The sequence below is a fragment of the Hyla sarda genome, chromosome 1, assembly GCF_029499605.1.
Source record: "Hyla sarda isolate aHylSar1 chromosome 1, aHylSar1.hap1, whole genome shotgun sequence".
NCBI classification, from domain to species: Eukaryota; Metazoa; Chordata; class Amphibia; order Anura; family Hylidae; genus Hyla; species Hyla sarda.
The window spans coordinates 412,099,341-412,115,016 of record NC_079189.1 but is presented as its reverse complement, the minus strand read 5'-3'; the positions used below and the strand labels follow the sequence as shown (position 1 = coordinate 412,115,016).

At 41.6% G+C, this 15,676-nt stretch overlaps 1 protein-coding gene across 1 annotated transcript in view; it reads right to left on the bottom strand.

The window, feature by feature from the left end:
• Positions 1 to 15,676, bottom strand: part of MED13L (mediator complex subunit 13L) — a 154,533-nt gene that overhangs the window by 45,556 nt on the left and 93,301 nt on the right. Inside the window, 5 exon segments of the mRNA XM_056518010.1 lie at positions 7,266 to 7,364; positions 10,260 to 10,425; positions 12,593 to 12,781; positions 13,443 to 13,637; positions 15,169 to 15,314. Of these exon segments, the coding sequence (XP_056373985.1) occupies positions 7,266 to 7,364; positions 10,260 to 10,425; positions 12,593 to 12,781; positions 13,443 to 13,637; positions 15,169 to 15,314 (795 nt within the window).

Here is a 15,676-nt window from a genome sequence, read left to right as displayed (position 1 = left end):
TGTAGTGGATGGAATAGCCACAGAAGGAATAATACAAAGACCGCATTACTCTACAGGGGTGTGGAAATTAAAAAAAATAAAAAGCTTGTCCAGGGGACTAAAACAGGAGCACAACCTACTTGTTCCTCATGTCAATCCACTTGTTTGGTACACAAAATAATTTTAACCAAAAAATAGTATGTAAATAAGGTCTTTTTAGTTTATTTTACACTTTGTTTTTTTCCTCCTCGCCCTATAATGGCCATAACTAGATTTTTCCATCTACAGACCCATATGAGGGCATGTTTTTTGCAGGACCAATTGTACATTGTAATGACACCTTTCATTTTCCCCAGAACATATGCTCCAAAAAACCCCAAAAAATATTTGTGAGGGGAAATTGAAAAAGAAAAATGCAATTTTGCTAAATGTTTTTTTTTTTTTTTTTTTTTTTTTTTTAACTCCATTCACCTTGTGGTCACACTAATATTTTGATACTATATGGCGGCCTGGTTACAGTAATACCAAATTTGTTAAGTTTACTTCATGTTTTACTAATTAAAAAAATTCTAAACTTAAAAAAAAAAAAATTATAATTGCCATTTTCTGACCCCTAACACACTTTTATTTTTCCATACACTGGGCTGTTTGCGGACTAATTTTTTGTGCTTTAATCTGCTGTTTGCATCCGTATTATTCTGGTATTCTGATTCGACTTTTTAATAAATTTTTTCTGGATACGAGATTATAACAAAAAAAAAAACCGCAGTTCTGTGGTTTGGTATTTTTTTTACGTTCACTCCACTGACCGTACAGGATATATACTGTTATAGTTGGACAATTGCGAACACACCAATACGAAATGTGTTTTTATTATGTTTACAGGTTTTTATATGGAAAATAGGAAGAGAGGGTGATGTGAACTTTTAATATGGAATGGGTTAATGTGTGTTTTTAAACTTCTTACGCTTATTTTTCTTTTAACACTTTATTAGGACTAATTATTGGGACTTAAAGTAGTAATCATTAGATTCCTCATACAGATCAATGCAGTTCTGTTCAACTCCATTGATCTGTGTTATCTGTGCTCTAGGCAGGGATCAATCAAATGCAGTTCCACAGAAGCAATGGATGAAGAAATAAGCCCTTCGGCTACCTCCACAGTGTCTCGATCATTGCATTATTAGTGGCAGCCCCCAGTTACTGAAATCAGCTGGAGGCAGTCAGGTATGGAGCAGACTTAAGTCAGGAGCCCGCTCAATACACACAGCGCCGTCTGCTTGTCAGTCCGGCTCTGCTTGAAGCAGGGCTAAATGTTATAGAAATTCACCTGCCCGACACCCGGAACTGCACGTCCCAGGTGTCAGGCGATAGGATTTCCACATCCCTGCTCTACTTTAGTAGAGGGATAGTGCCATGTCTGTACGGGCAATAGGAGGCAATACAAAGTACTCCCCCTATGACAGGGGGTAGTGTGATGAATGTGATGGCAATAGTCGTTGCCGTACCAAGACCACTATTATGCTTCACACGAAAGGGGGTAAGGTTAGTTTGACTAGTCATAGGAGGAAGCCCACAAAGTCAATACGCCTCCTATGGAAAGTCAGCATGTGGAGAGGAAGGACAGACCTGGATTCCTCCGCTGTGCTCACAACCATCCAGTAACACCGATCCGGACACCTGCCCCTTGAGTGTGTCAAATGCATTTCCAGCCCCGCCTGGAAGAAGGAAAGCAGATTAGTCAGAGAAAACAGGATGGGAGACAGGGACCAGGCCTTGCACCACCGAAAAGCCCGGAGCATGGTGCAAATAAGCCGAACTGAGAAGCCCCGAGCCCTCAGCACCATGGTTTTAACACGCTGTCAAATGCAGCAGAGACCCTGTGAGAGTAGATTGAAGCCATCTAGAAGGCACATGGGGATGTACGAGACGAGGCAGACGACTGTGTACCACGCGCGCCTGGGCCAATCCGGAGCAGAGATGCCCACCATCTTGATGTCCAGGGAATCTCCAGCACGACCACAGCCAGGGTCAGAAGTTCGAGGGACCTGGCGACAAAGATGGACCCGCCGGTTTAGGTGTGACGCAAAAAGGTCCATGTCCGGAGTCCCCGAGCGGTTGCAGATCTCCACAACCACGACCCAGTGGAGAGACCACTCTCTGGTCACCTGTGCCATCGCCGCAAGGCAGCGGGTGCCTCCTTGGCGGTTAATGTATGCCACTGCTGTGGCCCTGTCCAACTGAACTCCCTCCCCCCTGAAATGTGATGTGGAGGCTCTGCACCACGGACAGAGCCTTGGTCAGCAGATTGTCCGGATAAGGAAGCACAAACTGAGAAACCGCTGGGGAGCTGGAAAAAATTGGGCTGTGCAGGTAAGCGTCCTGGATGTCAACCGAGGACAGGAACTCTCCCTGATCCATGGAGGCAACCACTAAACTGAGATACCCCATGCAGAAATGCCGCAGGCGCAAGTGGTGGTTGAGAAGCTCCAGATCGATGTGGAACCAGAACAATCACCCCTAGAGCCAGGAGGGTGTAAAGCGCGGACTGAAAGGCCACAGCCAGTGCAGAAGAATGTGGAAGGCGGGACCAAAAACGGGGAATAGTACCAAAATTTTATTCGGTAGCTGTCTGAAACGACATCCCGAACCCAGGAATCCTTTACCTGTGCCAACCAGGTGTCCCGAAAGAGACAGACTACCTCACACCCGAGAAAAAAATCAGGTGGGGTGCCCCTTCATGCGGATGTCAGCTTGCAGTTACCTGGCTTGGCGGTAAAGCAGCCCGACCGGCCATCTGACTTCAAGGAGGTACACGTCTTGAAGGATGGCGCCTTCCGAGACTGCGAGGCCGCTGGCTTGTCTGGATGGCCCAAGGCAAAGGACAGAAAGGAAGAGGACTTGTGGCGGGAATCAGTGCGGCGCACTCTATATTGCGGTAGCAAGGAGCTCTTGCCACCAGTCGCCTCGGAAATAATTTCATCAAGGCGCTTACCAAAGAGATGGCAGCCCAAAAAGGCAGTTCTGTGAGAGATTTCTTGAAAGCAGCGTTGGCATCCCAGGCCTTCAGTCACATGGAGCAACGAATATCCACGCACAGATAGTCCCTGGCATTGAAGATCTGGAACGCCAGGTCAGCCAAGTCGTCCATTGGGGCCCCAGATAAAACACCCTGGCGAAGTTGGGAAGCCATAACAGACAAAGCTTTGGATACCCAGGTGATGGCGAATGTCGGAAGCAGGGAGGACCCTGCTGCTCCAAATGCGAAATCTGCCAGATTTTCAATCCGCTTGTCCAAGGGATCCTTAAATGAAGCCACATCCACCAAAGGAAGGGTAGTGGACTTCAGCAGTTCACGTGAACACCAGGAAAAACTGTGGGGACCTTAGACCCAGGTGTGGGAGACCTGAAATGGCAAGCAGAGGACCGGGAACGGCCTCTGGTGGAGCGGACATGGGAGCGGGAATGCTACTGGGAAGAGGGAGCAGGAGCGGCATGGAGAAGACACAACCCGAACCAAGGAGTCAGAGGAGAAGTCCGAGTACAAGACACTAGGGCGCTTGTGAGAATGCCGGTCGGATCTGTCAGGGGAAGCTGAGCGAGCCTCCTAAAAAGGACATGTGCAAGGAAGATCGCTCCAAGGCAGAATTCAAAGTGAAAGTAAAACGATCTTTACGGTGGCAACCACTAACTAGGAAGGCCAAACTGCAACTCCCAGCATGCCCAGACAGCCAAAGGCAACATCTGGAGGGTCACAGTTTGGAGACCACTGTTACAGTGTTGCCCAAACGGTAGCCCTCCAGATGTTGCCAAACTACAACTCTCAGCATGCCTGGACTGCCCAGGCATGCTGGGAGTTGTAGTTCTGTAACATCTGTCCCTTCAGATTTAGCAATTTTCATGAATTTTTTGAAAATTGCTGATCTATTTTGAAGCCCTCTAATTTTTTCAAAAAGCAAAAATATGTCCATTTTATGATGCCAACATAAATTGGACATATTGTATTTGTGAAGAAAAATAAAAATGTATTGTGAATATCCATTTTCCTTACAAGTAGAGAGCTTCAAAGTTAGAAAAATGCTAAATTTTCAAAATTTTCATGAAATTTGGGGATTTTTCACCAAAAAAGGATGCAAGTAGCGCCGAAAATTTACCACCAAAATAAAGTAGAATATGTCACGAAAAAACTATCTCAGAATCAGAATATTTGGTAAAAGCGTTTTCACGTTAATTCATAAAGCGACGGTGGTCATAATTGCGAAAAAGGGCTCAGTCCTTAACCCCTTAACGACGCAGGACGTATATTTACGTCCTGCGCCGGCTCCCGCGATATGAAGCGGGATCGCGCCGCGATCCCGCATCATATCGCGTGGGTCCCGGCGCTAATCAACGGCCGGGACCCGCGGCTAATACCACACATCGCCGATCGCGGCGATGTGCGGTATTAACCCTTTAGAAGCGGCGGTCAAAGCTGACCGCCGCTTCTAAAGTGAAACTGAAAGTATCCCGGCTGCTCAGTCGGGCTGTTCGGGACCGCCGCGGTGAAATCGCGGCGTCCCGAACAGCTGATCGGACACCGGGAGGGCTCTTACCTGCCTCCTCGGTGTCCGATCGACGAATGACTGCTCCGTGCCTGAGATCCAGGCAGGAGCAGTCAAGCGCCGATAATACTGATCACAGGCGTGTTAATACACGCCTGTGATCAGGATGAGAGATCAGTGTGTGCAGTGTTATAGGTCCCTATGGGACCTATAACACTGCAAAAAAAAAAGTAAAAAAAAAGTGTTAATAAAGGTCATTTAACCCCTTCCCTAATAAAAGTTTGAATCACCCCCCTTTTCCCATAAAAAAAATAAAACAGTGTAAAAAAAAATAAAAATAAACATATGTGGTATCGCCGCGTGCGTAAATGTCCGAACTATAAAAATATATCATTAATTAAGCCGTACGGTCAATGGCGTACGCGCAAAAAAATTCCAAAGTCCAAAAAAGCGTATTTTGGTTACTTTTTATAACATTAAAAAATGAATAAAAAGTGATCAAAAAGTCTAATCAAAACAAAAATCATACCAATAAAAACTTCAGATCACGGCGCAAAAAATTAGTCCTCATACCGCCCCGTACGTGGAAAAATAAAAAAGTTATAGGGGTCAGAAGATGACATTTTTAAACGTATAAATTTTCCTGCATGTAGTTATGATTTTTTCCAGAAGTGCGACAAAATCAAACCTATATAAGTAGGGTATCATTTTAACTGTATGGACCTACAGAATAAAAATAAGGTGTAATTTTTACCGAAATATGCACTGCGTAGAAACGGAAGCCCCCAAAAGTTATAAAATGGCGTTTTTTTTTCGATTTTGTCGCACAATGATTTTTTTTTCCGTTTCGCCGTGCATTTTTCGGTAAAATGACTAATGTCACTGCAAAGTAGAATTGGCGACGCAAAAAATAAGCCATAATATGGATTTTTAGGTGGAAAATTGAAAGGGTTATGATTTTTAAAAGGTAAGGAGGAAAAAACGAAAGTGCAAAAACGGAAAAACCCTGAGTCCTTAAGGGGTTAAGGTGAAAAAGGGCTGCGTCCTTAAGGGGTTAAAAAATAATAATAAAAAGCGATCAAAAAGTCCTATAAAAAAAATGGTACCGATAAAAACTACAGATCATCAAAAATGCGCCTTGATCTGAAGTTCTTAGCCCCACATGCGGAAACAAAAAAAGTTATAGGGGTCACATGAGGGCATTTTTAAGCATACAAATTTTGGTGCCTGTAGTTTTTTTTAAGTAGTAAAATAAATAAAGCCTACATAAATCAGGTATCCTTGTAACCGTATGGACCTACAGAATAAATATATGATGTCATTTTTACCAAAAAGTGCACTGCGTATAAACGGAAACCATCAAAACTTACAAAATTACGTTTTGTTTTATTGCACCCCACAAAAAATTTTTGGTTTGGTTTTGCCGCAGATTTTGGTATAAAATAAGTGATGTCATTACAAAGTACAATTGGTGATGCAAAAAACAAACCCTTATATATAGGTCTGCAGGTGCGAAATTGAAAGTGTTATGATTGTTAGAAGGGGAGGAGGAAAAAACGAAGGTGCAAAAACAAAATTTGGCCTGTTCCTTAAAGGACAACTGTAGTGCAAGACTTTTATATATTCCTGTGTCCGGGCCTCAAAAACAAACAAAATAAACTTTAACATACCTTCCTACGTTCCCCCGTCTGTCCGGTACCAGCCTCACGGTCAAGTGGTGCTAACCTCATTCAACTTCCTGGGGACTCCGCAGAGCCGTCGGCATATCACCGGCCGTAGCGACGTACTACCCCGGCCGGTGATAGGCTGAGCCCACTGTCATGTAAGAAGCCGGCCAGAGCTCCTTACATGACAGTGGGCTCAGCCTATAACCGGCCGGGGCATCGCTGCAGCTTATGATACATTGACGGCTCTGCAGCGTCATCGTCCCCAGGAAGTTGAATGAGGTTAGCACCGCTGGACCGTGAGGCCATTACTGGACCGACGGGGGAACGTAGGAAGGCATGTTAAAGTTTATTTTGTTTATTTTTGAGGCCCGGACACAGGAATATATAAAAGTCTTGCACTACAGTTGTCCTTTAAGGCTAAAATGGGCTTGGTCCTTAAAGGGTTACTCCACTGACCGCTGTGACCCAAACATTTGACATGTCTGTAAGGCATGTGAGAAGTTTAATTAAAATTACAGTATTACTTTAAGAGATTCTATGGCACTTATGAAAAATCTAGTCTAAAATTCTAAATGGAACAAAATATTAATAAAATTAATATTATTAAAGTACCTGTTGTCAACAAAAACTTAATATAATGTAGATAATACAATTTAATGTATATTTGTAATATACATTGGTTAAAATATGTGTATATTTATGGATGAAAAAGTGCTGTCCATGCAGCTATTGACTGTGAGGAGTCCAAACACAGAAAATTAGGGCAGGACAAGCAGGGATCAGTGCAGGCTCCTGGCTTGTCAAGCATCCTCATGTGTGAGCCCATAGCATGTCACAGAGCCTCACTGCACAGAGCCCTGCTTGTCCACCCACATTTCCGGTATTTGGACTCCTCAGAGACAAAGACAATAGCTGCAGGGACAAAAATATAAAAAATTATTTAACCAAAGTATATTTCAAATATACATATAATGGTGTTATCTACATTATATAAAAAGTTTTTGTTGATGACAGGTACACTTTAAGATCCCAATAGTTTTTAGGTATATCAGACATAATGGTCAGGTCTAGAGCTCACCTGGAGCATGCACAGCTGACTCTCTGGCTGGGATCCACAAAGTCCCAAGGTGTTCTGTTAACCGTCACTGCTTCTTCTTGCTGGTTGGGCATGCTTGACCTTCAAAGAGAACATCAGTGAACAAAAAATGGTTTTGGTCGCTATTCTTTTGAACATGCTTGTAAGTAACATAGAAGGTTTAGTAAGTAGGGTTTACTGGTTTACTAATGACACAAGAGTCTGTTAAAGGCTTCATATTTCCTGAAGGGTCTGTAACACAGAAAAGCCTTTAGTTTTTCAGGAAAGATAGTCAAAACAATAGAAACTACAGTGTACTGTTTCCAGTTCTAAAATAACGCACTTGGGGAAAAGGAGTCCTCTGAGTATTGTCTCAGTAGTACTGGGTAAATACCCCTACACAAGGGCCAATTATAGGCTGAACAGGTGCTCATACGAACGTCCATTCCTGATAACTGGCCCATTCAAAATGACTAAATTAAAGGGTTGCGCAAACAATAAAGTGATTGTTCATGTGGCCCAGCATGCAATTGTTGAGCCGTGTGAAGTCTCATTAAACTAGCGCCAATCAATGAGATTGGCGGCCATGATCTTTTAGTCCTCAGCCAGCGTAAAAGGACCTATTACCCAGGACTTGAGAGAAGGATTTAGGGGCAGTGATTTCTGACAACCTCAAAATGACTCTTCAGGACAGCCAGAAAGTAGCGAAAGAATGGTGAATGCTTGGCTGCACATCTAAGAGTATAATCGGTAAGAAGAGAGACTGTGACCCCACTGTATTGCGTTCTAGGGAGACCGCATATGGAATGTGTGTTGATGAACTGTGATTTGATCATTATATCAAATATGATCGATATGTCAAACAAGGTCTGAGGGATTTCACTAAACATACTTCTTAACTTGCACATTGCAGTGCAGGATTGCACAGAAGTTTAATGGCCAAGAACTATATATATATATATATATATATATATATATATATATATATATATACACACACACACACACACACACACATATACATAAATACACAAGCAGTGGGGCAAAAAAGTATTGTGCAAGTTCTCCCACTTAAAAAGATGGGGGAGGCCTGTAATTTTCATCATAGGTATACCTTAAAGAATGTTATTTGCAAATTATGGCAGAAAATAAGTATTTGGTCACCTACAAACAAGCAAGATTTCTGGCTCTCACAGACCTGTAACTTCTTCTTTAAGAGTCTCCTCTGTCCTCCACTCGTTACCTGTATTAATGGCACCTGTTTGAACTTGTTATCAGTATAAAAGACACCTGTCCACAACCTCAAACAGTCACACTCCAACTCCACTATGGCCAAGACCAAAGAGCTGTCTAAGGACACCAGAAACAAAATTGTAGACCTGCACCAGACTGGGAAGACTGAATCTACAATAGGCAACAGCTTGATGTGAGGAAATCAACTGTGGAAGCAATTATTAGAAAATGGAAGACATACAAGAACACTGATAATCTCCCTCGATCGGGGGCTCCACACAAGATCTCACCCCGTGGTGTCAAAATGATCACAAGAACGGTGAGCAAAATTCCCAGAACCACACGGTGGAGTGAGCAAAAATGACCTGCAGAGAGCTGGGACCAAAGTAACAAAGGCTACCATCAGTAACACATTACGCCGCCAGGGACTCAAATTAAATCAAGCAGTGCCAGACGTGTCCCCCTACTTAAGCCAGTACATGTCTGGGCCCGCCTAAAGTTTGCTAGAGAACATTTGGATGATCCAGAAGAGTATTGGGAGAATGTCCTATGGTCAGATGAAACCAAAGTAGAACATTTTGGAAAAAACGCAACTCGTCATGTTTGGAGGAGAAAGAATGCGGACGACGAAGGAGTGGCTACGTAAAAAGCATTTCAAGTTCCTGGAGTGGCCTAGCCAGTCTCCAGATCTAAACCCCATAGAAAACCTTTGGAGGGAGTTGAAAGTCTGTGTTGTCCAGCGACAGCCCCAAACAGTGTGTGAGACGGCAACAGTGTGCGAAAACCTTGTGAAGGCTTACAGAAAACGTTTGTCCTCTGTCATTGCCAATAAAGGGTATATAACAAAGTATTGAGATTAACTTTTGTTATTGACCAAATACTTATTTTCCAACATAATTTACAAATACATTCTTTAAAAATCAGACATTTCATTGATTTTTTTTTCTCATGTCTCTCATAGTTGAGGTATACCTATGATGAAAATTACAGGCCTCTCATCTTTTTAAGTGGGAGAACTTGCCAAATTGGTGGCAGACTAAATACTTTTTTGCCCCAGTGTGTGTGTGTGTGTGTGTGTGTGTGTGTGTGTGTGTGTGTATAGATATTCTATATCTATATCCTTAAAGGGGTATTCCAAGCAAAACAATTTTTTTTATATATCAACTGGCTCCAGAAAGTTAAACAGATTTGTAAATTACTTCTATTAAAAAATCTTAATCCTTCCAATAGTTATTAGCTTCTGAAGTTTTCTGTCTAACTGCTCAATAATGATGTCACGTCCCGGGAGCTGTGCATGATGGGAGAATATCCCCATAGGAACTGCACAGCTCCCGGGACATGAGTCATCAGAAAGCAGTTAGACAGAAAAAAACAACTCAACTTCAGAAGCTAATAACTATTGCACGGATTAAGATTTTTTAATCAAAGTAATTTACAAATCTGTTTAACTTTCCGGAGCCAGTTGATATATAAAAAAAAGTTTTGGTCTGTAATATCCCTTTAAAAGGGTTAAACAGTGTTCAGGCAATGCAATAAAGATATTTTACTGAAAGTAGTAGATGCTTGAAATCAACAACTACTAGTAGACGTTGTTGGTAAATCCAAAGTAAGTGAATGTAAGCATTCCTAGGATAAGCATATAAATATATATATTACAATAAAATACACCGGAAAGAATATAAAGGTAGACTAGAGTGACTTTGGGACCTTACACTGTAAACAATCAAATTCTAAGTGAATGATCTTATAAAATATAATACTTACTTTGATGGACTTCTGTTCAGGATGCATTCCCTCCAAGCTCTCTGCGCCATATGACTATGCAACTTCATATAACTTCTCCCTCGACGTTTCGGACTGTGCCTCAAATTACTTACACCGTCCCCTGCTGACTGGCTGTTGCCACTTGTAGTTACAGACCTGATGTCTCCTGTAATTTAAAAATAAATGTATTTCTTACAGTAACATAACTGCAGTAACATTTTAGCATATGTATTGTTCAGTAGTATCATAAATATAGGTGATAAATAGTGCGTGTTTATACCATCCATGTACTGACTATCTTGTACAATGGCTCTTGTCAAGCAGTGGGATATATGGCAAGTGTCCATGTCAGCCAGTTCCCCCACACTAAACCCAGTACATTGGGTTATAGTGTGGGTGAAAAGGAGTCTGTAACATGCTCACTTAGTAAAGTTTTGTTTAGGGAGTGTCCGCCCTCCATCCCAGTTTTCCCGCGTAGCAGGCGGGTCCCCCCCCCCCCCTTTTTGTTGCATTTTCATTTCTTGTTTCTCCACGTCCTAATGACGTGGAGTTATCTGCCCCTATGAGCGCTGGGATCTGGCTTAATAGTACATGCGCTGTTATGTTTTACACAGCTCCCTGTCCTGATGACGTGAGAGCTGTGCATGCCCAGAATCGCTCTGCGCATCGAAACTGCACATGCACTCTGAAGCCAGATTGCAACGCTCAGAGGGGCGGATAACTCCATGTCATTGGGATGTGGAGAAACAAGAAATGAATATGTAACAAGGGGTGCAGGGTTTGAGCGTCTGGCTCCGGAACCCAAAGTGAAATTGCCGGCGGGGGACCCGCCTGCTGATAGCAAAACCGGGATGGATGGCGGACACTTTAGAGGACGCAAACTCGCCCTAAACAAAACTTTACTAAGTGAGCACCTTACAGACTCCTGTTCACCCACACTATAACCCAATGTACTGGGTTTAGTGTGGCTGAACTTTGACAGTTTTTCTTTAAAACCGTTAATGATCAAAATGGCCAACCGTTTTCAGAATCGTTAGACCCTAGTTAACACCAATATACAAAACCTACTTAAAGGTTCCTCTGCATAAGAAAAAAAATTATTCAAATTTAAAACACTGGTGGTTTTACCTACTTGTCAAGCTAGAAAAAGGAAAAGAAATCATAATAGCATAAGAAACAATGTTATACCAATTTAACCAGCACAAACTGGAAAACAATATATACATACATATATAATACATACATAAAAATTAAATGAAATTAAATAAATAATCACCTGGTCACAAAAGTTTAAAACAGGTGTAGTAATAAGGGTTTAAACATTTTAACTATTGCGTTTATTTCTATATTATATTACTTATTAGGATTAGAATAATAACAGCTAACTCTGGGTTATGAAAATTAAAGGGAATGTGTGGTGACCTGTATTAAAAAAAAAAGAAACAAAACCACAACAAAGATGTCCACATTTTCAGCTCACCATGGAAGGGAACAGCTCATAGAAGGTTCTCTGACTGGGACAATCCCTTTCAGATGACATAACTGAACTTTTATTAAACAGACACAAGAGGGCGCCAAACACTAAGGCCTTAAATTCCACATCCGAAAACAAGTTGTACTTATGCTTCAAAAACCTCTGTTCAAAAATACAGCTTGTTGCACATGTACAATGTTGCAATACTCTAGCATGTTCATAATGCTTAAAAGGAGAACTGCAGCCACAGACAACTTATCTGGGGGTCCAACCGCTGTGACCCCCCCCCCCCCCTCCCCCATACGGGAGATGCCTTGACTATGCGTGGCTAATGCTCAAGTCGTCGCCCTCACCAAGAGGTCGACAAACGCCCCCTCCGTTCAGTTATATGGTAAAGGTGGGGATGCACGAACGCTGAATCTTTGCCTCTCCCATAGAAATTCACGGAGGGGGCGTGTCGGGCGCAGCGTCATTCTGCGGCCGACATGCCTCCTGCATGGGGAGAGCCGCTGCTCCATATAGGAGATTGCGGGGGGGGGGGGGCCTAGTGTTCGGACCCCCTGTGATCAGAAACTTATCCCCTATCCGCGGCTGCAGTTCTCCTTTTGAGTAAATAATGTACATTTAAGACCGCCTATCAGCAAACACTTTTCACTTGATATGCCGTCAGCAGAAGAAAGTAGAATGCCAAAAAGCAGCATAACACTTATTTTTACCTTCCTAAGTAAATTTGTTTTATATATATATATATATATATATATATATATATATATATCCATACAGTATTAATCCAGAAGGTACAAATCTGACACTTTATTGCCAAACAAACTATCATTGTAGGATTTAGTGCAACATTTACCAGGAGCATTTTGATCTGGTGATGTGGGTGGCGTCAAGGGCATCCGACATGGGCTAGGATCTTTAGTAAAAGCTGTATTTTGCTGTGTACTTGTGCCACTGTGCCCAGTATTCACAGTGTTGGGTGGAACAGGTAGGTCACTGTGAGCCATGAGAACAAATGCTGAGGGGTAAACCATGCGAACGCCACCTGGGCCAGAAAGAAAAAAAAATACACTGTGGTGAAGGATTAAAGAACAGGTTTAAAGGCAACCAGACTGTAAAAGGCATAGGGACGGTTAGAGAAGCGGATATAAATGTATCTATTATACAGCTGTATGAAACACTACATTTTATAAGAACACTAAAAACAATACAATAATTTATAGCCAATACTTTCACTCTGCAGAAACTAGGAGGATTAGAGACTGTTTATTGTAATGTAAAAAGGTATTTATGGGGGATGTCCCATTTCCTCTGTAAAACTATAAAATGTTAACTTCCACATTTAAAGCTAAATAAACATATATGTTTTATTAATGGCAAATAGTGCAGATTGCGTGTAAACTAGGTTTGAAAATGATATAAAAAATGTCCCAATTGTTTTTTTCTGATTATTGTTAAGTAACCCACAGTAGCAACTATTATTCAGTAATGCACCTTGTGTTATTAGGCCCTTCCCCTAAGGCATTTTATTTTCCTGGTTTACATATATTAAAAGATTATGAACTTTTTGTTTACTTTCATTCATAATAAAACATAAGTTAAACTCTCCTACATTTTCTATGTGCTCTCAGACTGAGAACATTCAAGTAACCTATTTTCTTCTCCAAAGCATCAATATGTTTCTGGCCTCAACCAAAGTTCCTTACCCACAATTACTTCCACTGCTGCCGGAAAATCATCATCATAAAGCATTTCCTGATCTTCCCTTTGTTCCTTCCTTGCAGAGAGCACTGTAGGGTAGAAAGGACGCCATTCCTCAAGCAGCCTGCGGGTAGTGGGATCTGATGTTTTGTAGGCATGGCCAGTAAGTGTTCCACTCAACCCATATGGGCTCAGAATAACTATCAAAGTAAAGAAAAGCAATACACAAGATTAGGTATTAAAGTAGATGTGTGAATTGAATATGCTGCAACAGCTTACAGCTACAGGTTCATACTCCTTGTAGTTAAAATAGAATAAACATTGCTTACTATGGACTAAGAAAAGCGCTAAAATAATACAGAGAACTTCTTGTTATACTGGTGTATTATAAGTATTATATAAGTCTGGTGTATTCAGGAAAAGTGATCTCCCCACATTCACATAGTACAAATATCACTGGAACTAAACCTAGTGTGTGTATGACTGAATAAATCTGTTTGTGACCGATTTGAGACTTGAAATGGTTGAAAATATTTTTCACGCACTGCTTTTTCAAGAGAAATAAAGGTGAAATCTAACATATGATCAGGGCAGTCTTTAATGTGTGGAAAAAGGGCAGCTGGGTCTAGTCATTACTGGGGCATGCAGATAGAGAAGGGAAGCAAGCGACTGATCAGACAAGACGTCACCTGTAAGTTACTAAATGTAACTGGATGTGATCACTCATATGGTCTTCAGAGCCATCGTAGTTCTAGTATCTGCTAGAGATGAGCCAATTTACAGTAAATTCGATTCCTCACGAACTTCTCGGCTCGGCAGTTGATGACTTTTCCTGCATAAATTAGTTCAGCTTTCCGGGCGCTCCGGTGGGCTGGAAAAGGTGGATACAGTCCTAGGAAAGAGTCTCCTAGGACTGTATCCACCTTTTCCAGCCCACCCGAGCACCTGAAAGATGAACTCATTTATGCAGGAAAAGTCAGCAAGCGCCGAGCCGAGAAGTTCGTGACGAATCCAATTTACTGTAAGTTCGCTCATCTCTAGTATCTACCTCTATATGTTCAGTGGAATAGGGGAAGGTTTGTCTGTATACAGTGGATTTTATTCAATAACCATAGGTGGCATTATCCAGTCACCATGTGGTATATTAGTAATGTTCATGTTGTAACGGTACTGTGCGCCCTTCCTTGCATAAGCCTATCACTGGTAATTCTGGTCTTGGTATATTGAATGTTTACTTAAGAACTAAGGGTAATCTGTAAGGTGATATTTGCAACTTTTATACTGGTGTTATTTGCTAACTTTATGACTATTATATCTAGTAATACAGTATTTTGTGCATAATATTATATATATATTTATAGTCTACGATTAAGCACATTTACGTGCGAAACGCGTCAAACGTTCTGCCTTGTACTGCAATATCGTCAATAAAATAACGCAAGCTTTTATCTGCAACCATCCTGGTGCCGGACCTCGTCTTTGTTCTTGTCTAATAATAGGCTGGAGGCGTTACCAGCCGGTCTATGGCACAGGTGGTGAGCGGCTCATACCTTGCTACTGATATATATATATATATATATATATATATATACATACACACACACGCGCGCATATACACTCCATTTGTGCTAATTTAGGATCGTGTAAAATTAAAATATGACAGTGTGACGTTCTGCTTTGTAAATATAAATTGTCAATCATTACTAACTGTGTGTGTGTTATGGTGCTTACCTTGGCATGGCGTATGGGATGTCTGCGCCAGCTGGAGATGTTGCTGGTTGATGAGATACACTGGCTGGTGCTGAGCAATCTCTACACTTGTGCAAACACTGCTTTCCCCATGGAGGAAAAAAGTAAAGGAGCAGGAGAGGTTTTCGCTAAAAACAAAAAGGACAAGACCTGAAGTTACATACTCTACGCAGTGGTTACAGACCATATCAAGTCTTTATTCTGCTCATGTTTATATTCATCCACAATCACATAGAGAGGAGAGTTTAAAAGGCAGGAGATTACCACATTGACATACTGAACTGCATAAAGATATGAAAGGTGAGTCCTTTGATACATTGTATAATTTTGTATCCTTCCTGACAATGTATTCCAGGTATCAAATAAAAAATAAAAGGCCCTTCCATACAGAATGCCGAGACATTTGGGCATCATTCATTGTCACCTTTGCTTTCTTTATTTTTGAAGAGACACAATTCTCCCAAGAAACATCTGATTTTAATGCGCAGCT